The sequence below is a fragment of the Myotis yumanensis genome, unplaced genomic scaffold, assembly GCF_028538775.1.
Source record: "Myotis yumanensis isolate MYYU_CA2020_CCGP unplaced genomic scaffold, mMyoYum1.0.hap1 SCAF_10, whole genome shotgun sequence".
Taxonomy (NCBI): domain Eukaryota; kingdom Metazoa; phylum Chordata; class Mammalia; order Chiroptera; family Vespertilionidae; genus Myotis; species Myotis yumanensis.
In genome coordinates, this window is record NW_027223761.1 from 71,586,936 (window position 1) to 71,613,509 (window position 26,574).

Consider the following 26,574-nt stretch of genomic DNA (forward strand, 5'->3'; position numbering starts at 1 on the left):
TTGTTCATTTATTTTCTACTTCATTTTCTGCTGTATAGTATATCTCTCTTTATATTTTCTTTGAGTTGTATTTGCTGTTATTTTTTAACTTTTTGAAATGGATGCTAAGTTTATTGATTTTCAGCTTTTTTGATATATAATATACATTTTTATCTATGCATGGCTTTAGTGACAGTGTACAAGTTTTGATACATCAAATATTTTAATCAAACTCAATTCAAAAGATTTTTAAATTTCTAATTTGATTTCTTTTGGTTATTTGAAATTATATGTTTTTCCAAACATTTGGGAATCATCATCTTTTTATTATCAATCTTGATCTTATTTGCTCTGTAATTTCAATCCTCTGTTATTTTCAATTTTATACATTTTTATTTGTTCTTGAAAAGAACATGTACTCTGCAGTTGTTGAGCATAGTGCTCTACAGATGTCAACTAGATCAAATTTGTCAACTATGTTGATCAAATCATCCATATCCTTACTGATTATTTTTGCCTAGTTATACTATCACATATTAAGAGAGGTGTGTTAAGATCTTTCACTGTGATTAAAGACTTGTTATTTTCCTGATACTTTATATATTTTGAGACCATGCTGTTGACTGAATATTAACTTAGGATTATTTTGTTTTTCTTCTGAATAGAACCTTTTCATCATTACAAAGTGTCTCTAGTAATAATCTCTGCTTTAAAGTCCAATATCTCTGATATTAATGTAGCCATATCAACTATTTTTTTCATTATTGTTTGCATGGCACGTCTTTCTCATTATTTTATTTTCAACATTCTGTGTCTTTTGTAGGCAGGTAATTGTTAGTTAACTTTTTTTTAAAATCTAGTGGGATACTCTTTGTCTTTTCTTGGAGCATTTACTCCATTCACATTCAATGTAATTGCTAATATTTTACTACTTACTGACTATATGCTCAAATGCTCTATGTTATTTTTTTTTAATCCTTTCTTGACTTCTTTTGGGCTGATTATTTTTCTTTTGTTACACTTTCCCTCTCTATTATCATTCTTTTATGCTTACCAAGAGATTGCATTATTCATATTTGACTTATGAAAATCATATAAAATTGGCATTTTTCTCTCTTCCCAGGAAATACTATTCTTTTCATTCTCTTAATAGTGTCCTTCACAGAGCATTTATTTTAATGAAGTCCATCTTATAAATTTTTTCTTTCACATTCATGCTTTTGGTGTTGTATCTAAAAAGTCAACACCATCTCTTTGCCACATCTACTGCGAGGATGAAGACCAGTCTCAGCAATCAGACTGTCATTCCAGAAAATGTTGACATCACTCTGAAGGGATTCACAGTTATGTGAAGGGCCCCAGGGGAACTCTACAGGGGACTTCCATCACGTCATCAATGTAGATCTCAGTCTTCTTGGAGAGAAAAAGAAGAGACTTCTGGTTGACAAATGGTGCAAATAGGAAGGAACTGGCCACCATTCACACTATCTACAGTCATATACAGAACATGATCAAGGGTGTTACACTGAGCTTCCCTTACAAGATGAGGTCTGTTTACACTCACTTCCCCCTCAATGTCGTTACTCAGGAGAATGATTGTCTTGTTGAAATCAGAAATATCTTGGGCTAAAAATACATTCACAGGGTTCAGATGAAGTTAGGTGTTGCATGTTCAGTATCTCAAGCCCAGAAAGTTGAGTTATTTCTTGAAGGAAATGACTTGAACTTGTATCAAATTCAGCTGCTTTGATTCAGTAGCCACAACAATTAAAAACAAGGATATTAGAAAAATTTTGGATAGTATTTATACTTCTGAAAAAGGAACAGTTCAGCAGGCTGATGAATAAGATCCAAGTTTCCAGCTACAGAAGCAGCAAGGTGCTGGATAATTCCTCAGACTTATTTATGAGATTTTAAAGATGAAATAAAAGCCACATACTGATTTTGGGGAGAAAAAGTCACCACCAAACCCAATGTTACCTAGATTTTCTCCTATATTATCCATTAGGAGTTCATAGTTTGCATTTTACATCTAGGTCTATGATCCATTTTCAGTTGATTTTTGTGAAAGGTGCAAGATCTGTGTCTAGATTTGTTGTTGTTTTTTAATTTTGCATGTGGATGTATAGTTGTTCACCATTTGTTGAAGATTATCCTTTCTCCATTGAATTGTCAAAGATAAGATAAATGGTGGTAACGATTTTCACAACAATTTATTTAATACCACTGAAATGTATATGGTTAAGATATTAATTGTTATATGTATATATGTTATGTGTATTTTTCCACAATAAATAAAGAAAAATAAAACAAATAAACTAAAGATAAGTTGACTGTATTTATGTGGACAGCTTTCTCTGCTGATTTATTTCTCTGATTTATTTATTCTTTCAACAACACCACATTGCCTTGATTGTTGTAACTTTCATAGTAAGTCCTTAAGTTGGGTAGTATCAGCCCTCCAATTTTGTTCTCCTTCAACATTGTGTTGCATATTCTAAGTCTTTTGCCTTTCTATATAAAATTTAGAATAATTTTGTCCACATTTGCAAAATAACTTATTGGTATTTTGATTGGGATCACATTAATCTACAGATCAAGTTGTGAAGGATGGATATCTTGAAAGTATTGAATTTTTCTAGTTCAGGTACATGGAATATTTCTCCTTTCATTTAGATCTTCTTTTATTTCCTTCATCACAGTGTTGTAGTTTTTCTCATATTGATTTTCAAATATTTTTTAGATTTATACCTAAGTATTTTACTTTTTTGGTGCTAATGTAAATGGCATTGTGTTTTTTATTTCAAATTTCAGTTATTCATTGCTGGTGTATAAGAAAGCAATTCACTTTTGTATGTTAACATGATATCCTCCAATATTATTATAATTGCTTATTAGTTACAAAAATATCTTCATTGACTCATTGCAAATTTTTTGAGAGAGAGAGAGAGAGAGAGGGAGGTATGGAGAGGGAGAAAGAGAGAGAAACATAGAAATGAGAGTAAAACATTGATCAGCTACCTCCTGCACTCCCTACCCCAGCCCCCACCAAGGATCGAGCTCGAAACCTTGGCATGTGCCCTGATTGGGAATCAAACCAGCAACCTTTTGGTGCATGGGACAATGCCTAGCCAACTGAGCCACACGAGCCAGGGCTCATTGGGATTTTTATAAAAGACAATCATGTTATCTGGGAACAAAAACAGGTTTTAAATTTTTTTTTGCTATTTTTATTTTCTTTTATTATTCTCACAATTAGCCACGACTTCCAATATGATGTTGCATTGGAGCAATGAGGGGTATCTTTGCCTTGTTCCTGATCTTAGAAGAAAAGTATTTAGTTTCTCACCAATAAGTATGATGTTTACTGTAAGTTTGTTATAAATGTTCTTTACCAAGTTTAAGAAGTATCCCTCTATTCCTAGTTTGACAAAGATTTTTGTCATGATTGGTGTTGGATTTTGTCAAATGCTCATTCTGTTGATACAATCATATGATTTTTCTTCTTTAGCCTATTTATATAATTTAATAATGGCCTGCTGTACCTGGAATGAATCCCATTCAGTCACGTTGTATAATTCTATTTATTCATTGTTGGACTTGATTTGCTAATATTTTGTTGAGGATTTTTACATCTGTGTTCATGAGACATATTGGTCTATAACTTTTCTTTCTTGTGCTGTATCTGTCTAGTTCTGGCATTCAGGCAATGCTAGCTCCATAGAATGTGTTAGAAAGTGTTTCCTGGGAAAGGTGGTAGAGAATTAGTGTTTCTTCCTTAAATATCTGGTAGAATTCACCAGTGATCAATTGGGCCTGGTGCTTGCTGTTTTGAAAGGTTAATTATTGATTCAATTTTTAAAATAGATATTGGTCTGCTGGTATTCAGATTTTTTATTTCTCCTTGTGTTAGTTTTGGCACATTGTTTCTCTCAAAGAATTGATTCATTTTATATAGGTTATCAAATATGTGGGCATAGAGCTGTTCATAATATTTATTACTCTTTTTTGTATTTTTTATTGATTTCAGAGAGGAAGGGAGAGGGAGAGAAAGATAAAAACATCAATGATGAGAGAGAATCATTGATTGGCTGCCTCCTGAACACCCCACTGGGGATCAAGCCCACCTGGGCATGTGCCCTGACCAGGAATTTAACTGTGACCTCTTGGTTTACTATAGGTCAATGCTCAACCACTGAGCCACGTCGGCCAGGCCAATATTTGTTATCCTTTTAGTGCCTATGAAAACAGTAGTGATGGCCCTTCTTTCATTTCTGATATTAGTAATTTGTCTCTTTTCTCTTTTTTCTTAGTCAGCCTGCCAGAAGCTTATTGATTTTATTGATCTTTTCAAAGAATCAGCTTTTAGTTTCTTTGATTTTCTTTATTGATTTCCTGTTTTTCATTTCATTCATTTCTGTTTTATTTTTTCTCATTTCTTCTGTTACTTTTAATTTGTTTTATTTTCCTAGTTTCTTAAAGTGGAAGCTTAGATTACTGATTTCAGATCCTTGTAGTTTTCTAATATATGTATTCAGTACTATAAATTGTCCTCTAAGCACTATTTCTGCTGCATCTCACAAATTTTGATAAGTTGTATTTTCACTTCATTTAGTTAAAAATATTTAAAATTTTTAATCTTGAGATGTTTTAGTTGACCCATTTGTTGTTTAGAAGTGTATTGTTTAATTTCCAACTTTGGGAGCTTTTCATCTATCCTTTTGCAACTAATTTCTAGTTTTTTTTCCATTTATTTTTTAAAAAATATGTTTTTATTGATTTTAGAGTGAGAGGAAGGGAGAAGGAGAGAAAGGGAGAGAAAGGGAGAGAAACATCAATGCGAGAGTGAAACACTGATGGGTTGCTTCCTACACATTCCTGCTTCCACTCCCCCTCGCCTCCCCCCCCCCCCCCCCCCGACTGTCCCCACAGGAGATCGAGCCTGCAACCCAGAAGGTACCCCGTCTGGGAATGGAACCTGCCACCTTTTGGTTCATTGAACAGTGCTCAATCAAATGAGCCATACCAGCCAAGGCTGATTTCTAGTCTAATTCCACTGGGTCCTGAGAGCTTACTTGATATGATTTCTATTCTTTTATCTTTGTTAAGGTGTGTTTTTATGGCCCAGAAAGTGTTGTATCTTGGTAAATGTCCCATGTGAGCTTGAGAAGAATGTATATTCTGCTATTGTTGCATGAAGCATTCAATAAATGTCGATCCAGATATTGATGGTGCTGCATTGTTTAATTATGGCCTTATTAATTTTCTGTCTGCTGAATCTGTCAATTACTGTTGGAAGGGTTTGAAGTCTCCAACGATAATAGTGATTCCTCTAGTTGTCCTTGAAGTTCTGTTTTTGACTTACATATTTTGATGTTCTGTTGTTAGACAAATATACATTAGGGATTGTTATGCCTTCTTAGAAAATTGACCACTTTATCATCATGTAATATTCTTCTTTATTGCTGATAATTTTCTTTGCTCTGAATTCAGCTTTGCCTGAAATTAATATAGTTGCTTAGCTTTCACTTGATTGGTGTTAAAGTGCTAAATCTTTCTCCATCCCTTTGCTTTTAACCAGTTTGCCTTTATATTTAAAGTGAGTTTTTGTCGACAACATATAGTTCAGTCTTATTTTTTTTTATCCACTCTGACAGTCTCTGTCTTTTAATTGGTATGTTTAGACCATTGACAGTTAAAGTGATTATTGATATAGTTTGATCTACCATTTCCTAACAGTATTGCCTAAGGGTATTTGTTGTCCTTGTTTTTTTTCTTCCTTCCTTCCTTCCTTCCTTCCTTCCTTCCTTCCTTCCTTCCTTCCTTCCTCTCTCTCCCCCCCTCCTCTGGTTTTATTTGAGCATTTTATATGGTTATATTTGCTCTCCTCTCTTAGTATATAAATTATACTTCTTTTTAACTTTTCTTTGGTTGCCTTAGAGTTTGTTGTGAACCAATTTACAACTACCCTAAGTCCACTTTAAATAACACTGTTACACTAAATGAAATCTCTCATAAACTTAAGAAACAAAGTCATAGTAGAGAGAATGGAACTTCCTCAAATACACAGTCAACACCCCCCCCACTACCACCCATTTGAGTCTGTAGATGGTAGAAGATAAAGAATTAAGCTCCAATCTTCCAAAGAGTGTAACTGAGTTTCCCATAGTCTTTCATGGTTGAGAAGATAGAGACCTGTCAGCATCACATCTTGAGAAACTGGGAAAAATTAGAAATGAACAAATTAGATATGGATTACTAAAACTACAATTCAGACTTGACCCAGTCCAATCTCTGATTGGACTGATTTGATCAGCCCCTCACCCTAGCTGATTAGAAGAGGAAGCTATGCACTTATGATTTGCCTACTTTAGTGGGAATAAGATATATACATATATATATACTAGAGGCCCGGTGCACAAAAATTTGTGCACTCGGGGGGGGGGGGGGGGTGGGGAGAGGGGTCCCCCAGCCTGGCCTGTGTCCTCTCACAGCCTGGGACCCCTCGGGAGATAACGACCTGCTGGCTTAGGCCTGCTCCCGGGTGGCAGAGGGCAGGCCCAATCCCTAAGTGCAGCCCCTGGTCAGGCTCAGAGCAGGGCCGATTGGGGAGTTGGGACACCGCCCCGTCATGCACAGAGCAGGGCGGATCAGGAGGTTGCGATGCCACCCTCAGTCACGCTCAAGGTACAGCCGATTGGGGGGTTGGGGCACCGCCCCCTGTCACACTCAAAGCAGGGTCCATGGAGAGGTTGCGGCGCCACCCCCTGTCACTCACAGAGCAGGGCCAATCAGGGGGTTGGGGCGCTGCCCCCTGTCACTCACAGAGCAGGGCCAATCAGGGGGTTGGGGCGTTGCCCCCTGTCACTCACAGAGCAGGGCAGATAGGGGAGTTGGGGCACTGCCCCCTGTCACACACAGAGCTGGGCGGATCAGGGGGTTGGGGCGCTGCACCCTGTCACACACAGGGCAGGGCCAATGGGGAGGTTATGGCTCTACCCTGTCACACACAGAGCAAGGCCCGTGGAGGGGGGTTGGGGTGCCACCCTCTATCACCCACAGAGCAGGGCCGATCAGGGGGTTGGGGCGCCGCCACTGTCACACTCGGGGCAGGGCTGATGGAGAGGTTATGGCTCTACCCTGTCACACACAGAGCAGGGCTGATCAGGGGGTTGGTGCGCCGCACCCTGTCAAACACAGAGCCGCAGGGCAATCAGGGGATTGGGGAGCTCCCCCCTATCAGGCACAGAGCAGGGCTGATCAGGGGGTTGGGGCGCCTTCCCCTGTCACGAACAGAGCAGGGCAGATAGGGAGGTTGTGGCCCCGCCCCCTGTCACACACAGAGCTGCAGGGCGATCAGGGGGTTTGGGCACTGCCCCCTGTCATGCTGATCCTGATGCCGGGAGGCATATTACCCTTTTACTATATAGAATAGAGTCCTGGTGCATGGGTAGGGGCCGGCTGGTTTGCCCTGAAGGGTGTCCTGGATCAGGGTGGGGGTCCCCACTGGGGTGCCTGGCCAGTCTGGGTGAGGGGCTGAGGGCTGTTTTCCGAGTGGCAAGTGACTGGAGCTCCCAACCGCTCCTTGTTTTCTTTCTTTTTTTTTTATTCTGGGCCAGCTTTAGCTCTGAGGCCTCGCTGCTGAAAACATGGATACAATGTTTCGGTCCGGCTGGGTTTCAGTCTGGCTGGTTTCTGGGGTTTTGTTTATCTTCTTATTTGCAACATAGTACATAGTTGCTTAGAGTTGCAGCTGAGAGGCCGGCAAGTTAGGCGGGGAACGTTGGAGTCAGCCGTCACTGAAGCAAGCAAGCCTCCCTGTTCGCTTCAGTGCATGGCTGCCGGCCGCCATCTTGGCTGACAGTTAATTTGCATAAGGATATGCTGATTAGCCAATGGGAAGGGTAGCGGTCGTACACTAATTACCATGTTTCTCTTTTATTAGTGTAGATATAGATATATAGATATAGATATATAGATATAGATATATATATATATATCCATACATAAAAGTATAAATTTTATGAATATATAATTTGAGATCCTATTATAAAACATCTTTATTCATATTTGAAGTATGTCCATATATGTGCATATCCTATCTAATAAAGAGGCAATATGCAAATTGACCATCACTCCAACACAAGATCGCCAGCAGGGGAGGGCAGTTGGGATGGACCAGGCCTGCAGGGGAGGACAGTTGGTGGAACCCAGGCCTGCAGGGGAGGGCAGTTGGGGGGACCCAAGCCTGTAGGGAAGGGCAGTTGGGGGGGGGACCTAGGCCTGCAGGAGAAGGCAGTTAGGAGCAACCAGGCTGGCAAGGGAGAAAAGTTAGGGGTGACTGGGCCAGCAGGGGAGGGCAGTTGGGGGTGACCAGGCCTACAGGGGAGGACAGTTAGGGGTGACCAGGCCAGTGGGGGAGGGCATTTGGGGGTGACCAGGCCTACAGGAGAGGACAGTTGGTAGTGACCAGGCCTGCAGGGGAGAGAAGTTAGGGGCAACCAGGCTGGCAAGGGAGGGAAGTTAGGAGTGACTGAGCCAGCAGGGGAGGGCAGTTAGGGGTGACCAGGCCTACAGGGGAGGACAGTTAGAGGCGACCAGGCCAGCGGGGGAGGGCATTTGGGGGCAATCGGGCCAGCAAGGGAGGGCAGTTAGGGGAGACAAGATGGCAAGGGAGGGAAGTTAGGGGTGACTGGGCCAGCAGGGGAAGACAGTTAAAGGTAACCAGGCTGGCAGGGGAGGGAAGTTAGGGGTGACTGGGCCAGCAAGAGAGAGCAGTTGGGGGCAACCAGGCCTACAGGGGAGGACAGTTAGGGGCAACCAGGCCGGCAGGGGAGGGCAGTTAGGGGTGACTAGGTCAGCAAGGGAGGGCAGTTAGGGGCAATCAGGTGAACAGGGCAGCAGTTAGGCATCGATCAGGCTGGCAGGGGAGTGGTTAGGGGGTGATCAGGCTTGCAGGCAGAAGCAGTTAGGAGCAATCAGGCAGGCAGGCAGGCAAGTGGTTGGGAGCCAGCAGTCCTAGATTGTGAGAGGGATGTCCGACTGCCCGTTTAGGCCCAGGGATCGGGCCTAAACGGGCTGTTGGACATCCCTCTAGGCATCCCAGATTGGAGAGGGTACAGGCTGGGCTGAGGGACACACCCCCAATCCCGTGCACGAATTTTGTGCACCGGGCCTTTAGGTATGTATAATTTTTACTCAGGAGAAAATTATGTAAAACTAGTGTTTTTTTAGGCATTATGGACTGAACAATTTAGGATAGCATCTATTTTCTTATCTAATTTAATATTATTAGGAGACAGGTGGAACTGTCTTCTAATAGAAGACTAAATATTTTTTTCTCTATTTTCCATTTGGTCCAGGGCACTAAAATTTTTTTTTAATATGCAAAATAGTTTATTCTTTTTTTTATTATTGCTTAAAGTATTACAAAGGGTATTACATATGTGTCCTTTTTCTTTCCCCGCCCTTGACAATCCCCTGGCCTCCCCTACCCCCCATTGTCTTATGTCCATTGGTTATGCTTATATGCATGCATACAAGTCCTTCGATTGATCTCTTACCCCCCCTCCCTCCTGCCCCCCAACCCTCCCCGGCCTTCCCGCTGCAGTTTGACAATCTGTTTGAGGCAGCTCTACCTCTGTATCTATTATTGTTCAAGAGTTTATAATGGTCTCTATTATCCATGAATGAGTGAGATCATGTGGTATTTTTCCTTCATTGACTGGCTTATTTCACTTAGCATAATGCTCTCCAGTTCCATCCATGCTGTTGCAAATGGTAAGAGTTCCTTCTTTTTTACAGCAGCATAGTATTCCATCGTGGAGATGTACCACAGTTTTCTAGTCTATTCATCTACTGATGGGCACTTAGGCTGTTTCCAGATCTTAGCTATGGTGAATTGTGCTGCTATGAACATATGGGTGCATATATCCTTTCTGATTGATGTTTCTGGTTTCTTGGGATATATTCCTAGAAGTGAGATCACAGGGTCAAATGGAAGTTCCATTTTTAGTTTTCTGAGGAAACTCCATACTGTCTTCGATAGTGGCTGCACCAGTCTGCATTCCCACCAGCAGTGCACAAGTGTTCCTTTTTCTCCACATCCTCTCCAGCACTTGTCGTTTGTTGATTTGTTGATGATAGCCAGTCTGACAGGTGTGAGATGGTACCTCATTATTGTTTTGATTTGCATCTCTCGGATGATTAGTGACTTTGAGCATATTTTCATATGTCTCTTGACTTTCTGAATGTCCTCTTTTGAAAGGTGTCTATTTAGGTCATTTGCCCATTTTTTTTATTGGATTGTTTATCTTCCTTTTGTTAATGAATGCGGGAAACGTATTTATACGTTTTACGTTGACTGGGAATAAGTAGAGAGCAGGACACGTATTAGTACGTTTTTTTTATAGACTAGCGGTAGAATGTGGGTAACGTATAAATACATAAACTAGTTATCATAATTTTACTGAACGTTGCCATTTGCACAAAAAATTAGCAAAAATGGCCCGCGCCACGTGCCACCTGTTAGCGCGTGATGAAAACTACCCGCATACAATGTGTTAAGTTGTATGAGTTCCCTATAAATTTTGGAGATTAGGCCCTTATCAGATATGACATTGGCAAATATGTTTTCCCATGCAGTGGGTTTTCTCATTACTAAAATTTAAAAGACCAATTATATACAATTCTTAAGAAATTTAAACATGGATTTTTTTTTATTTAATAAAAGCTAGTTAGGAAAAATCATCTGATGTTAAACTCAGATTGACCAATCACAATTTTTTTCTCTGAATTTACCTGAGGACTTATTTAAACTTCAGTTTTATGATTAACAAATAATTTTACTTTTATACTTATATATTGCATAGAAAGTAAGCATAGTTTCATATTATTTTTCTAGTTATCTTGTAAGCTGTTTTACTCTAAGATAACTAAAAGAAATTAAAATATCTTCTAATTTAAAAATAATTGAGGGTTAGTCACTTGCCTTATTTTATAAAAATTCAATATTTAGCAACTGTTTTAACATGATAGAGTGAGAAGTAGTGAATTGGTATATACAGAATGTTAAATAGTAATATTTTTTATAGGCAGAGCTTCTAGATGCTGCAGCTGGCATTCATATACGGTTCAGATTTGGTGGTGTAAGTATGGATGAATTCTTATTTGTAGTTTTTTTAAAATATATTTTTATTGATTTCAGAGAGGAAGGAAGAGGGAGAGAGAGTTAGAAACATCAATGATGAAAGAACCACTGATCAGTTGCCTCCTGCACACCCCCCACTGGGGTCGAGCCCACAACCCAGGTATGCGCTCCTGACCGGAATCGAACCTGGGACCCCTCAGTCCACAGGCTGATGCTCCATCCACTGAGCCAAGCTGGCCAGGGCCTTACTTGTAGTTTCAAAGCACATTTATATTTAATTTTAAAGATGTAATTTTTTAAATGTAAACCATTTTGTTATTAGATTACAACGGTCCTTTGTACTTTTCCATCTACAGGCTAAATTTCCACCTGACATATACTATAAAATTTTTACTGAAAGACACATTGAAGATCTGTGTGCTAATAGCCCTAGAGATTACACAAAACTTTCAGCAAAATATGCATCTCATATTAGAAGTGATAATCTTCAGAAACAGGATTGTAGAGGCTGGTATCGTCGTATAGAGAACAATGGCTGGAGGCTTGTTTCTGATAGAGTAAGAAAAAATAAATATTAATAATTTTGAATGTTTAATATTTATAAACCAATTTATCTTTTTAAAAATTAATTTTAAATTATATTTAAATAGTAAATCCTAGTAATTTAGTTGATAAAAATTGCTTAGTTAACTACTCTGGGGTTACTAATGATACTTCAAGGTATAAAAATATATCTCTTTTTTTTTTACATTTATTTCTACTTTTAGTAGTTTTGATTGAAGCCATCTTTAGGTACTCCCTGGTACTCAGCAGTTTACCATTTTGATATCAAAGCAAATGTGAGGATGTTGACTCTGTATTAATACGTGGACTAGAAATGGGAGTTATTGAGAACAATATAACATTTTCTCTTACAGAGCTTATAATAGCAGAGACTGGTGGAAAATCATTTGAATTTTCATGGTTGGGAAACTTAACATGTATTCACATTAATTGACCACAGTTATTTTAAATATACATAGATCCTAATGCTATATGTGATTCAGGAACTTTTCTATAGACAACCATGTTTAATCTCTTTTATGGAAATAATTCCTACTTAAGGATATTTGTAAGGTTACATTTTATAGGTTAACACGATCTGGTTCTGTAGCTCTAGATGTCTGTTTATATTGCTTCAAATATCTTCATCAAATCTCCAGTCCTCAGATGATAGAATGTGATATGTTGAATATACTAAATATGAGAAGTGAAAATGATCAAGGTATGCATTTATTCAACAAACTTGATTGCATACCAACCATGTGTCAGGCATTGTACCAAATGCTAAGGATATGATAGTAAATAAGAATAGTTGCTCTCCTCAAGCAGTTTGCCTTTTAGTTTGGGAGACATTTAGTAAACAGGATATTTCAATATAATGCAATAAATATGTGCTTTAATAGTGGCAAATATAGAATGTTGTGAGGAAGAGCAAACTCTCCTCCTTATTATTTAATGTGTGTGTGGTGGACGAAGGGGGATGAATCAGAAGTGGGAAAATAGACTACCAGTTAGGATACAGTGTCATACAAGGGAAACCACATACTCTCAGGACATAATGGTGAGACTTCTGTGTTCTTCGAACCTGCCTATATTCCTTAAGGATTAGGGTCTTCAAAAGCCACCAGCACTAAGAATAGGTCAGGTCTGTTCTTGTGAGAAACTAAAACACTTAGAATATGTCTATTCATTCAACAAGTACTTATTAAGTACCTCAGTACACTAGTACCTGGTCAGTCTTTCTGTGACATGTGCCTCTAGCAGTGATTCTCAACCTTCCTAGTGCCGCGACCCTTTAATACAGTTCCTCATGTTGCGGTGACCCCCAATTTCATTGTTACAAATTGAACATAATTAAAGCATAGTGGTTAATCACAAAAACAATATGTAATTATATATGTGTTTTCCGGTCTTAGGCAACCCCTGTGAAAGGGTCGCGACCCACAGGTTGAGAACTGCTGCTCCCTGTGCTATTCACCCATCACTAAATTAGAAATACCTTTCAAGGGTTTATCTTACCCTCTATTTCTACCTTGGCATATTCGTATTGAGCACTCAGAAGTTATTGTGTACAGTCAGATAACCTCACAATCAGTATTTCAACATTTTGTATATTCTTGTTTTATTTCTCAATAGTTTTGGATGTCTACTGAAAATGCAATTGGAGACAAAAAGGAAACAAAATTTCATTTCTCTAAACTGAAAAGAAGACAAGATATAGAAAAAAAGAGAAAAATTAGAAAAATAGAATGGATGAGGCAAATGTAAGTTGATGAAAGACTTACTAAAAAGTATATAGTATTTTAAGGTTTTAATTTTTTGCTATTATTACTAAAATAACTATGTTATATATTTATTTTTCAATATGATAGAAAGCTTTATTTCCATGGAATTACACCACTGGGTTTCCAAAGTCCCATTTCCCTACAGAGGAAGTGTAGCTGGGATTTCTTTCTTATTTAAAAAAAAAAATGTTTTGTATTGATTTTTTTAGAGAGAAGGGAGAGGAAGAGAGAGATAGAGACATCGATAGATTACCTCCTGCGCATTCCCCATGGGGATCGAGCCTGCAACCTGGGCTTGTGCCCCTATTGGAATCAAACTGGCGACTTCTTGGTGCATGGGATGATGCTCTACCAATTGAGCCACACCAGCTGGGTTGGGGTTTCAATAGAGCTAGAAGCAAAACTAGTGTCTAGAGTTTCCTTTCCATGTTGGAGCCAGTCCAATCCAGCATCAGGCTAGCTGCAGTCCATTAATGGGGGTTGGGGAGAGTGTCATTCATGCACCAGGCGTTTAGTTTAAAGTAGTAAAGGGATGCCCTGGCCAGTGTGGCTCCATTGGTTGGAACATCATCCCTTACACTGAAAAGTTCCCAGTCAGGACCCATACCTGGGTTGTGGGTTTGGTCCCAGTTGGGGATGTGTGGGAGGCAGCCGATTGATGTTTTTCTTTCTCTCCCTTCCTCTCTAGAAAGTCAAATAAAAATAATAATAATTAAAAGGAAGAAGAAGGATCTAATCTTAAGTGTCTGGACATATGAGAAGTTAAAACATGGAGAAACTCATAAAAAATCCATTCACCCCCAGCCTTCCAGAAGTTTCTGATTTCTAAATGCATTTTTGTTGTGGCATGAGTATTAGTTAATAAATATGGGCCAGTTGGTACCATTATTTAATTATTTTTTCATTTAATCAATGTCTACTAAGTGCCTTTTATGTTCAGGGAAGAGATTATAGAATTGAAAGATTGCAAGTTCCATGAGGGAATTTCACTTTTGAACAGATTGCTTTACAAATGGTCGACAATAACTATCTATTAAATGAATAAGCAAATGAAGAACTCTAGAAAAATGATGAAATCATACTTTCTTAAATTTGTGCTCTAGCTAACCAACTTAAATCAAGAGGCATGTTTCTGCTTCTATAAAATGCATTAGCTTTCATAGATCATTATTCATTTAAAGTCTGACAAAGCAAAAACTTCATGAGGTCAGCGGTATATCTTCTCACTGTCACATCTGTTGCCATCCAGGATTGTGTAAGCCTTCTTTTATTGAATACTTACTATGTGCCAGCGGTTGTTGTAAATGTTTTTTAGGGATTTACACTTCCAATGTAGATCTTAAAATGAAAAACAATAAAAATGTTATATTCTAGTAATCTTAGTAAGGACAACTTCTGTGTATTCACTCAGCTCATGTTTGTGGGATGCATTAATTTATGTGCTCAGACTAATATAAGAGAACAGTACTTTATTTTTAAAAAATCTTTATTGTTGAGATTATTACAGATGTCCCTCTTTTCCCCCCCATTGTCCCCCTCCACCCAGTTCCTGCCCCACCCCTGGCCTTCGCCATCCTATTGTCTATGTCCACAGGTAATGCATATATGCATATCAGATCTTTGTTTAATCTCTTCCTGCTCCCTTACCACCCTTCCCTCTGAGAATCGTCAGTCTGCTCCATTTCCAGGCCTCTGATTCTGTTTTATTCACCAGTTTATTCTAATCATTAGATTTATTATTCGTTTATTTTGACATTTAGATTCAATTCTTGATAGGTATGTATTTGTTGCCATTTTGTTGTTCATATATGTGACCTTTTTCTTCTTCCTCTTCTTAAAGAATATCCTTCAACATTTCATATAATACTGGTTTGGTGGTGATGAACTCCTTTAGCTTTTTCTTATCTGTGAAGCTCTTTATCTGATCTTCAATTCTAAATTATAGCTTTGCTGGGTAGAGTAATCTTGGTTGTAGGTCCTTGCAATTCATCACTTGAATACTTCTTGCCACTCCATTCTGGCCTGCATAGTTTCTGTTGAGAAATCAGCTGATAGTCATATGGGCATTTCCTTATAGGAAACTAACTGCTTTTCTCTTGCTGCTTTTAAGATTTTTCTCTCTTTAGCCCTTGGCATTTTAATTATGATGTGTCTTGGTGTGGTCCTCTTTGGGTACCTCTTGTTTGGGGGTCTCTGTGCTTCCTGGACTTGTAAGTCTATTTCTTTCAACAGGTAGGGGAAGTTTTCTTTCATTATTTCTTCAAATAGGTTTTTAATATCTTGCTCTGTCTCTTCTTCTGGCACCCCATAATGCGAATGTTGGTATGCTTTAAGTTGTCCCATAGACTCCTGACATTATCTTTATATGTTTTTTTTAAATATATTTTATTGATTTTTTACAGAGAGGAAGGGAGAGAGATAGAGAGTTAGAAACATCGATGAGAGAGAAACATCGATCAGCTGCCTCCTGCACACCTACTGGGGATGAGCCTGCAACCAAGGCACATGCCCTTGGCCAGAATCGAACCTGGGACCTTTCAGTCCACAGGCTGACGCTCTATCCACTGAGCCAAACTGATTAGGACATCTTTATATGTTTTTATTCTTTTTTTCTTTTTGCTGTTCTGGTTGGGTGTTTTTTTTTCCCCCCTCACATTTCAAATCATTGATTTGATTCTCAGAATCCACCACTCTACTGTTGAATCTCTGTATATTATTCTTTATTTCAGTCAGTGTATGCATAATTTCTGACTGGTTCTTTTCCATTTTTTTGGAGGTTTCTAGAAGATTCTTGAGTAATTTTATAACTGTGGTTTTGAATTCTATATTCAGTAGTTTGCTTTCTTCCATTTGTGACATGTTTTTTTGTCTCCACATTTTGGCTGCTTCCCTGTGTTTGTTTCTATGTATTGGGCAGAGCTGCTATGTCTCCTTGATTTGGTAGAGTGCCTTGTGTAGTAGGTGCTCTATAGGAACCAGTGGCTCAGCCTCCCCAGTCACCTGAACTGGGAGCTCCAAGTACATCCTTTTGTGTGCTGTGTGCACAGTCTTATTGTAGTTGAGACTTGACTGCTATTGGTGTCACTAGGAGGAATGGACCTCCAGGCCAATTGGCTATGAAGACCAGCTGTGACTACAGTGGGAGAGCTGCTGTGCAGAAGACAACCCTATGGAGCAGGACTTGCTTCAGTGGGGCTTTGGTGCTCACTGAGTCTGACCCTTGAATGTATCACTTATGGATATGTAGAGTTATAATCTGATATGGTCTGATGCTGAACACTGAATACACTGACTCTTGGGTCTCCAGGAAGGTGCAAAGTCAGCCACTGCCTTGGGCCACCCAGCAGAAGCTACAGAGAGATATTCAGATTCCTCCTATTTGTACCGGGTTTGGAAGTGCCCAGATGAGGCCCAGCTATGAAGCAAGGCAGGCTGGTGCTGGTGCCAAGTCTTGGGCCTTTTATTGATAGGTTTGAGGCTCCCTGAACTAGCTGGAGCTTGCTTGAGAGATTTTAGCCTGAACAAGGACAGGCCATTCATATGCAAAAAGCCACTGCACACAGGTTGGGTGGGGTTATAATTTGGATGAGGTGGGGTCTCAAGGAATCACCAGGGCAGAGCAAACAGAAATGGCTGCCAGTCATCCCTGCAATCAGGGAGGTCCCAGCATAGAAACAATGATCCCTGTGAGCATCTCCATCTGGAAGAAAGCCACCCCCGAGTTCCTGCCTCGATGCCAGAAAATCTAGTTCCTCCTCGTATGTGTCTGTGTCCACCAGAGCCTTGCCCTAGTGCTGGAGCTCAGAGGAAGTGAGACCTTGTAAGTTCAGTTGGTGGTGCTGGTCTTTTAGGAGGAGCAGCTGGGTCTCCAGCAGCCTCTGTGTCACTGAGCTCCAAGCCACGCTGGTTTTTTCAGCACATAATTCTTTATTTTATTTTTATTTATTTATTTAATTTCTCAGAGGGCAGAGGTCCCGTCTCCGGTTTTCCCGCAACTTGGCGCTCCGTGCTCCAGCCATCTGCCTCGCTTTGCCGGGCTGCTTCCTCCCACCTGCCTCAGGCCTCCTCTCCATTGTCCCCTTCCTTCCACACCACCCAGCCAGCTCCTCCCCGGGACGCGCTGTCCTCCCTCCCCCTGTACCCGGGTGAGTCCCCTCAGGGTCTCCTCTCACGCCACCCCCCAAACGGACCCCAACCCCCGCCCGTCAGCTTCTCCCCCTTTGCCTTTTCTTCTCCCTCAAAGATTCCTCCATCCATCCCAACCCCGTCCCTCCTCCCTCTTCTCATTCTCCTTCCCCTACATTGGCCGGCACCCTCCCACCAGCACCTCTTCCCCCAACTCACTCTACAGCACGTAATTCTTACTGCCCACAGGTACTTCTTTTCCCAGCTCTGGGACCCTGGGCTGGAGTCTGGTGTGGAGCTGGGACCCCTTGCTCCTCCAGGCAGCCTCCACAGAGACGATCTCCCTCCCGACTAACAAAGTGGCACATGTGGGTGCTGGACCCTGTTCCACGCTTCTGCACCTCCTACCAGTCTCAGTGTGCTTTCTTCTCAACTTCTCTAGGTGTAGGACTTATATTCAGTCAGCTTCCCAGCGTTTCTGGATGATGGTTGTTCTGTATTTTATTTGTAATTTTGATGTGGTTGTGGGAGGTGGCGAGTACAGGCGTTTACCTATGCCACTACCTTCTGTTTTTGTTTTTTCAAGAGAACTGTACTTTAGAAGTATGAGCTTAAAATCAGATTTGGCTCTGATATATATATATTACATACATATTATTGAACAATTTCTTAATTTCTCTAAGTCTCAATTTCCTCATGCATAAAATGGGAATAAAAATAGCTGTCTCAAATGACTGTCTTTTTAAAGGGAATGAAACAAGATGATGTATGAGAAGTACCTGACACAAAAAAGATGTCGATAACTCTCTTCCCTTTTTTTATTCCTCTCTTTCTCTTTCCTTCCCTCTTTATATTTATCATTAGCAACGTGACCTTCTAAAAGTTACTAAACTCTTTTAGTATTTCCTTATCTATAAAACAAGTTGGCCAATTATTTGGGCTCCAAGATCCTTTGATTCTATAATGATATGATTCAGTGATAAAATAACTTAGTGTTTTTTTTATATCATAAAAATCCAACTTACTGAGAGGTAATTTTGAAATGAAGCTTCTCTGGTTAGTGTGGTTGCTTCTGCTGCTTTGCTTTTTCCAAAAGATCCCATCACATAGAACTTGGTTTAGAGGTATTTGAGTTAAGTAGGATAAAAAGATGGTTTATATTTAAATAGTATTATAACAATATATACTCAGTGCATCTACTAGTAATCATGTATTCCAAAGGATTTTTGTCTCTCTTCCTTTCCTCTACTTAGGTACTATAAAGGACACCTGGAGGCTAAGTCAACAAACCTAAAAACTCTAGGTTTAATTCACAGAGCATCAAAGGGGCTAATAAAATCTATTGAAGATGGCGGAATAGATTCTGTGATGGAATGGGAAGTGGATGAAGTGCTGAACTGGACAAATACACTGAACTTTGATGAGTAAGTACATGTTACTATTCTTGGGGAACAAGGGCAGGCATCATATTTTTATTTCTAATATTTTCCACTCCCAAGTTGAATCTAGGGGGTCACAAACATAATCTCCTCCCCCCAAAATGAGAACGAATTACTTGTCTTGAAAGAAAGAAGAAGAAATGAGGGTGAAAGGTATAAAAGGGATGATCTAAAAATAGAAAAAAGAAAAACTAGACAGGTGTTCTTTACTGTCAGACTTTATTCTTAGGCCTTAGTCTAAATCTGCTTTATTTTTTACTTTGGGATTTAGAAACAAGGCTAAGGACATGCAATTAATAATATGAAGAATTTCCTTAATGTATAGTCCCTGATCTTCCCACGTGAAACATTAAAAAGTTATTCTTTTTCAGTGACATACTATAGCCCTTGGAAAACTAATTTTTTAGGAATTTTTTGGTGTGTGATGAAATTCAAAAATATTTAATATAACCATCAGGGAAATTCAAGTTAAAACCACAATAAGATCCTACTTCAGACCCACTAAGATGGCTATAATAAAAAAAATAGATAGTAACACATTGTCAAGGAGATGAAGGAATTAGAACCATTATAAACTGCCAGTGGAAATATATAATGGTGCAGCCATATTGGAAAATAATCTGGCAGTTTCTCATGGTTAAACTTGAACTTGACATATAATTGAGCAATTGTAGTCCTCGGTATATATGCACAAGAGAAATAAAAAACATGTTCATGTAAAACTTTTACATAAATGTTTATAGCGGCATTATTTACAATATAACCAAAAAGTAGAAACAACGCAAATATTCATCAACTGGTGAATGGGTAAATAAAATGTGGTATATCCATACAATGGAATATTATTATACAATAAAAAGAAATGCTGATACATGCCACAATATTGATAAACCTGGTAAGTGAAAGAAGCCAATCATAAAGGACCACATATTATATGATTCCATCTATATGAAATGTGCAGAATAGGCAAATCCATAGAGATGGAAAGTAGATTAATGGTTGCCTAGGGCTGAGACTTATGGGGATTGGGAGGTGATACTAAGAGGTACATTTTTTTTTTGGAAAAATGAAAATGTTCTGAAATTGACTGAGTACCCTAAAAGCCATTGGGTTATATACTTTAAATGGGTGAGTTTTATGGCATGTGGATTATATCTCAAAAAGATTTCAATATATTGAATATTTACTCAGCTACAGTAATGAATGTGAATATTGCACAGATGAAAGGCAGAAAAAATAAAATGAAGATGCTGTGTGTGAAGAAACATAAGAAAAAGGAAGAGAGAAAAGAAAATAGAATAGAAAAAAATCAACATGTCATTCTATCTAATAAAGAGGGAATATGCTATTTGACCCTCACACCATCGCAAAGGTGGCAGTGCCCACAGTCAATAAGGAGGGAATATGCTAATTCACTGCCCCGCCCTCAAAGATGGCAGCGCCCACAGCCAATAAGGAGGAAATATGCTAATACACTGTCCTGCCCTCAAAGATGGCAGCGACAGCGCCCATAGCCAATAAGGAGAGAATATGCTCATTGACTGCCATGCCCTCAAAGATGGTGGTGCCCATAGCCACAAGATGGTGGTGCCCAGTCCCTTCAGACCCGCCATGTGCCTGCCTCCAGAGTCCCCCAGTCCCCTTAGTCCCCCAGCTGCCCAGGGCCAGCCGAATGCACAGGCAAGCCTTGGCTGTTGGCTGCCCAGCCGCCCAGGGCTGGCCTGAGGTGCAGGCAAGCCTGGATGGCAGCTGCCCAGCCACTCAGAGCTGCCCAAGGCTCAGGTAAACAGGGCCAACTGAGGCCTGCGCTGCCGGCAGTAGCAGCAGCAGAGGTGTGATGAGGCATCACCTTCCCCTGATCGCTGGGTCACTTCCCACCCCTGAGGGCTCCCGGACTGTGAGAGGGGGCAGTCCGGGCTGAGGGACTCCTCCTCCAGTGCATGAATTTTCATGCACCGGGGCCTCTAGTATAACAATAATACAGGAAGAAGAGAATTGAACAAGAATCAGAGAAGAGCATAATGAAAAAAGGAAAGATGACGAAGGAAAAGAAAGAATAAGAAAATAGGGGAAAAAACAATAAGAAAGAAGATAAGAAGGATATATTAGAAAATACAAAGGGAAAGATAAGAAGAAATGAAGAACTAATTATTCATAGTAGATAGATGCTCTAAGATATCTTGTTCTAATAGTACAAAGAGATTGTTGTGATTCAGTATTTTGTCCAAGCCATAATATTGGGATTCCCTATCGACAGCACGTCTGTGATTTTTGGGACACTGAGTAAACACAGACGATAATAATGATGCAAGAAATGACATCCAAAGAAAGGAACTGTAATGCTGTACTTTTAAAACTTTTTAAAATATATTTTGTATTGATTTCAGAGAGAAAGGGAGAGGGAAAGAGAGAGATAGAAACATTGATGAGAGAGAATTACTAATAGGCTGCTTTCCACATTCCCCACACTGTGGATCTAGCTTGCAACCTGGAAATTTGCCCTGACTGGGAATCAAACCATGACCTCCTGGCTCACAGTTCAACGCACAATCTCCAAGCCATGCAGGCCAGCTTTTTAAAAAAAACTTTTTTTGTATAAACTTTTTGTATAAACTTTTTAAAAAATCAAAAGTATATACATTTAATATTATTTTGTATTAGTTTCAGGTGTACAGCATAGTGGTTAGACGATCACATACTTTATGTAATGCTATACGTGTACTTTTTTCCTCCTCAGGGTAAAAGTTGCTGGGTAGAGAATGGGGTGGCGGAGGGAGGAAAGAGTGGTAGGTCAGGTTCATTTTTAAAGAGCTTCTAGGGCAGGATAGAGAATTTTCTCAAGTAAGCTTTTGAAATCCTGATTAGCCTTTCCCTTATATTGTTGGCTAATTCAAGTGAAGGCCAGAAAGCTTTAGTGAAAGATTTCCCCAAAATCCACCCCAATATCCTATATTCCATCACTATCTAACTAATAAAAGAGAAACATGCAAATTTTTTCAGTGTCTTATTTATTTAGTGTCATTTATTTTTTATTTTTTTTAATTAAATCTTTATTGTTCAGATTATTACAGTTGTTCCTCTTTTTTCCCACCATAGCTCCCCTCCACCTGGTTCCCACCCCACCCTCCGCCCTCACTCCCCACCCACTGTCCTCATCCATAGGTGCACGATTTTTGTCCAGTCTCTTCCCGCATTTCCCATACCCCTTCCACCGCCATAATAGTCAGTCTACTCCCTTTCTATGCCCCTGATTCTATTATAATCACCAGTTTATTCTGTTCATCAGATTATTTATTCACTTGATTTCTAGATTCACTTGTTGATAGATGTGTATTTGTTGTTCATAATTTGTATCTTTACCTTTTTCTTCTTCTTCCTCTTCTTAAAGGATACCTTTCAGCATTTCATATAATACTGGTTTGGTGGTGATGAACTCCTTTAGCTTTTCCTTATCTGTGAAGCTCTTTATCTGACCTTCAATTCTGAATGATAGCTTTGCTGGATAAAGTAATCTTGGTTGTAGGTTCTTGGCATTCATCACTTTGAATATTTCTTGCCACTCCCATCTGGCCTGCAAAGTTTCTGTTGAGAAATCAGCTGACAGTCGTATGGGTACTCCCTTGTAGGTAACTGAATTTTTTTCTCTTGCTGCTTTTAAGATTCTCTTTTTGTCTTTTGCTCTTGGCATTTTAATTATGATGTGTCTTGGTGTGGTCCTCTTTGGATTCCTTTTGGGGTTCTCTGTACTTCCTGGACCTGTAAGTCTATTTCTTTCACCAGGTAGGGGAAGTTTTCTGTCATTGTTTCTTCAAATAGGTTTTCAATATCTTGCTCTATCTCTTCTTCTGGCACCCCTATAATTCCGATGTTGGTGCGCTTGAAGCTGTCCCAGAGGCTCCTTATGCTATCTTCATATTTTTGGATTCTTTTTTCATTTTGCTTTTCCAGTTGGGTGTTTTTTGTTTCTTCGTATTTCAAATCTTTGACTTGGTTCTTTTGATCCTCTAGTCTGCTGTTGGAACTCTGCATAATATCCTTTATTTCAGTCAGTGTATGCTTAATTTCTAATTGGTCCTTTTTCATAACCTTGAGGGTCTCACTAGATTTCTTGAGGGTCTCACTACATTTATCAGCGGTCTCACCAGACTTTTTGAGGTCTTACTAAATTTAACAGCGGTTTCTAGAAAGTTCTTGAAAAACCTTAAAAGTGTGGTTTTGAACTCTATATCCAGTAGTTTGCTTTCCTCCATTTCTGTCATTTGTGTCCTGTTTCTTTTTCTCTGCATTATTTATGCTTCCCTGTGTTGATAGAGTGGCTTTGTGTGCTAGGTGTCCTATAGGGCCCAGAGGCTCAGCCTCCCCAATTACCTGAGGTGAACACTCTTGGTGCACCCCCTTGTGGTCTTTGTGCACAGTCTTGTTGTAGTTAAGCCTTGATTGTTGTAGGTATCACTGGGAGGAATTGACCTCCAGGCCAATTGGCTGTGAGAATCAGCTGTGTCTGTAGTGGGAGAACTTCTGTGCTGGAAACACCCCTCCAGGGCAAGACTTGCCTCAGTGGGGCTTTGGTGCTCACTGAGTCTGCCCCCTGAGTGTGTCCTTTATGGATCTGAGGAGTTGTAATCTGGATGGTCCCACTCTGACCACCGGGCACACTGGCTCCTGGATCTCTAAGGAGGTGCTAATCTAGTCTCTGCCTGAGGCTGACCAGCAGGAGCTCAGCTGTGAAGCAATGCAAGTTGCCGTGGAGCCTTGGGCCAGCTGCAGTTTGTTAGGTAATTTTCAGATTGCAAAGGGCCAGGCCTTTCATATGCAAAAGCCGGCACACAGCTAGGGCGGGGCGGGGGTCACAGGGAATCAACAGGGCGGAGCAAGCAGCTATGGCTGGCCTCAGAGGCCCTGCTTCTCAGTGTCCCGGCAATCGCTGCAAGCACCTCTGAGAGAAAGCTGCCCTCGAGTTCTGACTGATGCCAGACAGACCAGTTTCTCCCATATGAGTCTGGGTCCCCAGAGACTCACCCAGTACTTGAGCTCAGAGCTTGAGACTCCCTACCGATTGAAAAATGCAACCGTGTGCTCAGCCACCAGCCCTCTCCACGTGCGCCTCCGTACCTCTGTACTTACTTCCGCACCGCACCTCCTCTGAGTCTCGGTATGCTTTTCTCTTTCCTTCTAGTTGTAGAATTTCCACTCAGCCAGCCTTCCTGTGGTTCTGGATGATGTCAGTTTTGTCTTTTGTATTTTTGAAGTGGTTGTGTGAGGCAGCAATTTCAGGTGCCGCCATCTTGGTTTCTCCAAAACATGCAAATTAACCATCACTCCATCACTCTGCTACACCCACAAGCCACGCCCACCAGCCAATCAGGAGCAAGTATGCAAATTAACCAGATTAAGATGACAGCGGCCACAAAGCTGGAGTGAGCAGGAGGCTTGGGTTGCCCCCAGCAATGGAGGAAGTCAAGCTTCCCACCTGCCCTGGCCGGCCCTGGGCTCTGCTCAAGGCTACAAAGTTTCAATTATAGAAGATAAATAAATCCCAGTTACCTGCTTCCAGTGTGCCCTGGCCTCTGCTCAAGGAGGCGCTGAAAAAAAAAAAAGAATAAAAGGAGAGGCTAGGAGCTTGGGTTGCCAGGGGGCGTGGCCAGCCTGAAAACGGCCCTCAGCCCCTCACCCAGGCTGGCCAGGCACCCCAGTGGGGACCCCCACCCTGATCCGGGACACCCTTCAGTGCAAACCAGCCAGCCCCCACCTGTGCACCAAGCCTCTTTTTATACTAATAAAAGGGTAATATGCATATTGACCCTAACAGCAGAACGACTGGAATGACTGGTCACTATGACACACACTGACCTCCAGGGGGGCAGACGCTCAATGCAGGAGCTGCCCTCTGCTGGTCAGTGTGCTCCCACAGGGGGAGCTCTGCTCAGCCACAAGCCAGGCTGACGGCTGTCAGTACAGCGGTGGTGGCAGGAGCCTCTCCTGCCTCAACAGCATTAAGGATGTCCGACTGCAGCTTAGGCCTGCTCCTCGCTGGCAAGTGGACATTCCCTGAGGGCTCCCAGGCTGCCAGAGGGATGTCTGACTGCCAGCTTAGGCCCAATCCCCCAGGGAGTGGGCCTAAGCCAGCAGGTGGTCATCCCCCAAGGGGTCCCAGACTCCGAGAGGGCACAGGCCGGGCTGAGGGACTCCCCCAAGTGCACAGATTTTTGTGCACCGGGCCTCAAGTTGGAATATAATTAGAATGATGCAATTGAGTGTGAAGGGAGGAAATAAACAGACATCTCAGCCACCTGCCATACCCTCCTCTGGTAGGGGATTACATTTCTAATGGTCTCTTTGTGGAAGAAAGGACAAAAACATTAAACCAGTAAGACTTAAAGTGGTTTTTTGTATCATATACTCTATGTTGGATGAGATGAATACACCTAGCTATGACACGGAAAGACTAACCGAAAATTTCTTTCTTTTTAATGCAGATACTTCACGCTTCCAAATTATGTACAATTTCTAGCAGTTTATTCTCTCACTTAGGCACAATCATAATTTGGAACCAACTTTGAATTCTTAGGAAGCAAGTTTTTCTACTGAGCCCTGGACAACAAATATTTCAAATAGAATCCAGTGTGATAATTTGGGATTATTTCAGTAGCCTTACTAATCCCAAGCTGCTGATTATGAGACAAGACCAAACTTTGCAGAGATCTTCCCCCAGCCGACTGCAAACATTAGGTATAAGCCAGCACCTTCCTCCCAGTGCATTTATGGTTTCCACAGTCTACTTTCCTGTTAGATCTTTGCAGTCATCTAGATGTTTGTAACTCACCTTGTTTGATGAGAATTTCAGAGTCTGACATTTTTCTTCAGGAGAATTGGTAGCCACTAATTTCTTGGAGAGTATCCTTCAAAATCTGTGGACAGTTTACACTAGTCAGACCATTAGATTGACATAAATGTGTTAAACACTGATATTGAGTGATACAAACCAGGTTCTTCCCCAGCAACTTTTGTGCTAGCCCCTTGTCATGACAGGTGGCCATGTGCATCTGCAGATGCACATTGCAACAATATCAACTGAGCACAATATTATAATTTGGAAGAATGAATAGAGACAACTTCACTCTTGGACTCACGGACACTGATGAGTATTGTTGCAAATTCTGCAGTATCTAGAGATGTGTTGCTGCAGGCACTTAGAATGTAACCCCCCACATCACCATCACTGAACTGCCCACAATGCTGCATGGTGGCTAATGTTCTTGTTGGATTTTCAGGGGCATATTCTCTATCTACCAAATGGTCCACTTCCAGGATCTTCATAATTTTCAAATTGCATATGAATTTTGAAATAACCTAACTAATCAGCAGTTGGGGTATCTTAAATAATTTCCTGATGATCAATTATTAACTGCGTTGGCGAGGGATCTTTGCCTATGTGTGTGAGGGGTAGTTTCTATATCTGAAGCTGTTCCTTCAATTTCTAGGATATGTAGTTACATGGCCTCTCTGGCTAGGGACTTCCAGACCACTAAAATGTTAACATTGCATCCCTGAGGAA

General features: G+C 40.7%; 1 protein-coding gene across 1 annotated transcript in view; it reads left to right on the forward strand.

Annotated features, from left to right (window-relative positions):
• Positions 1-26,574, forward strand: part of CUNH11orf65 (chromosome unknown C11orf65 homolog) — a 69,948-nt gene that overhangs the window by 38,385 nt on the left and 4,989 nt on the right. The window contains exons 4-7 of the mRNA XM_070425978.1: positions 11,073-11,126; positions 11,485-11,685; positions 13,307-13,434; positions 18,834-19,004. Coding sequence (XP_070282079.1) covers positions 11,073-11,126; positions 11,485-11,685; positions 13,307-13,434; positions 18,834-19,004 — 554 coding nt within the window. The remainder of the gene's footprint in view (positions 1-11,072; positions 11,127-11,484; positions 11,686-13,306; positions 13,435-18,833; positions 19,005-26,574) is intronic.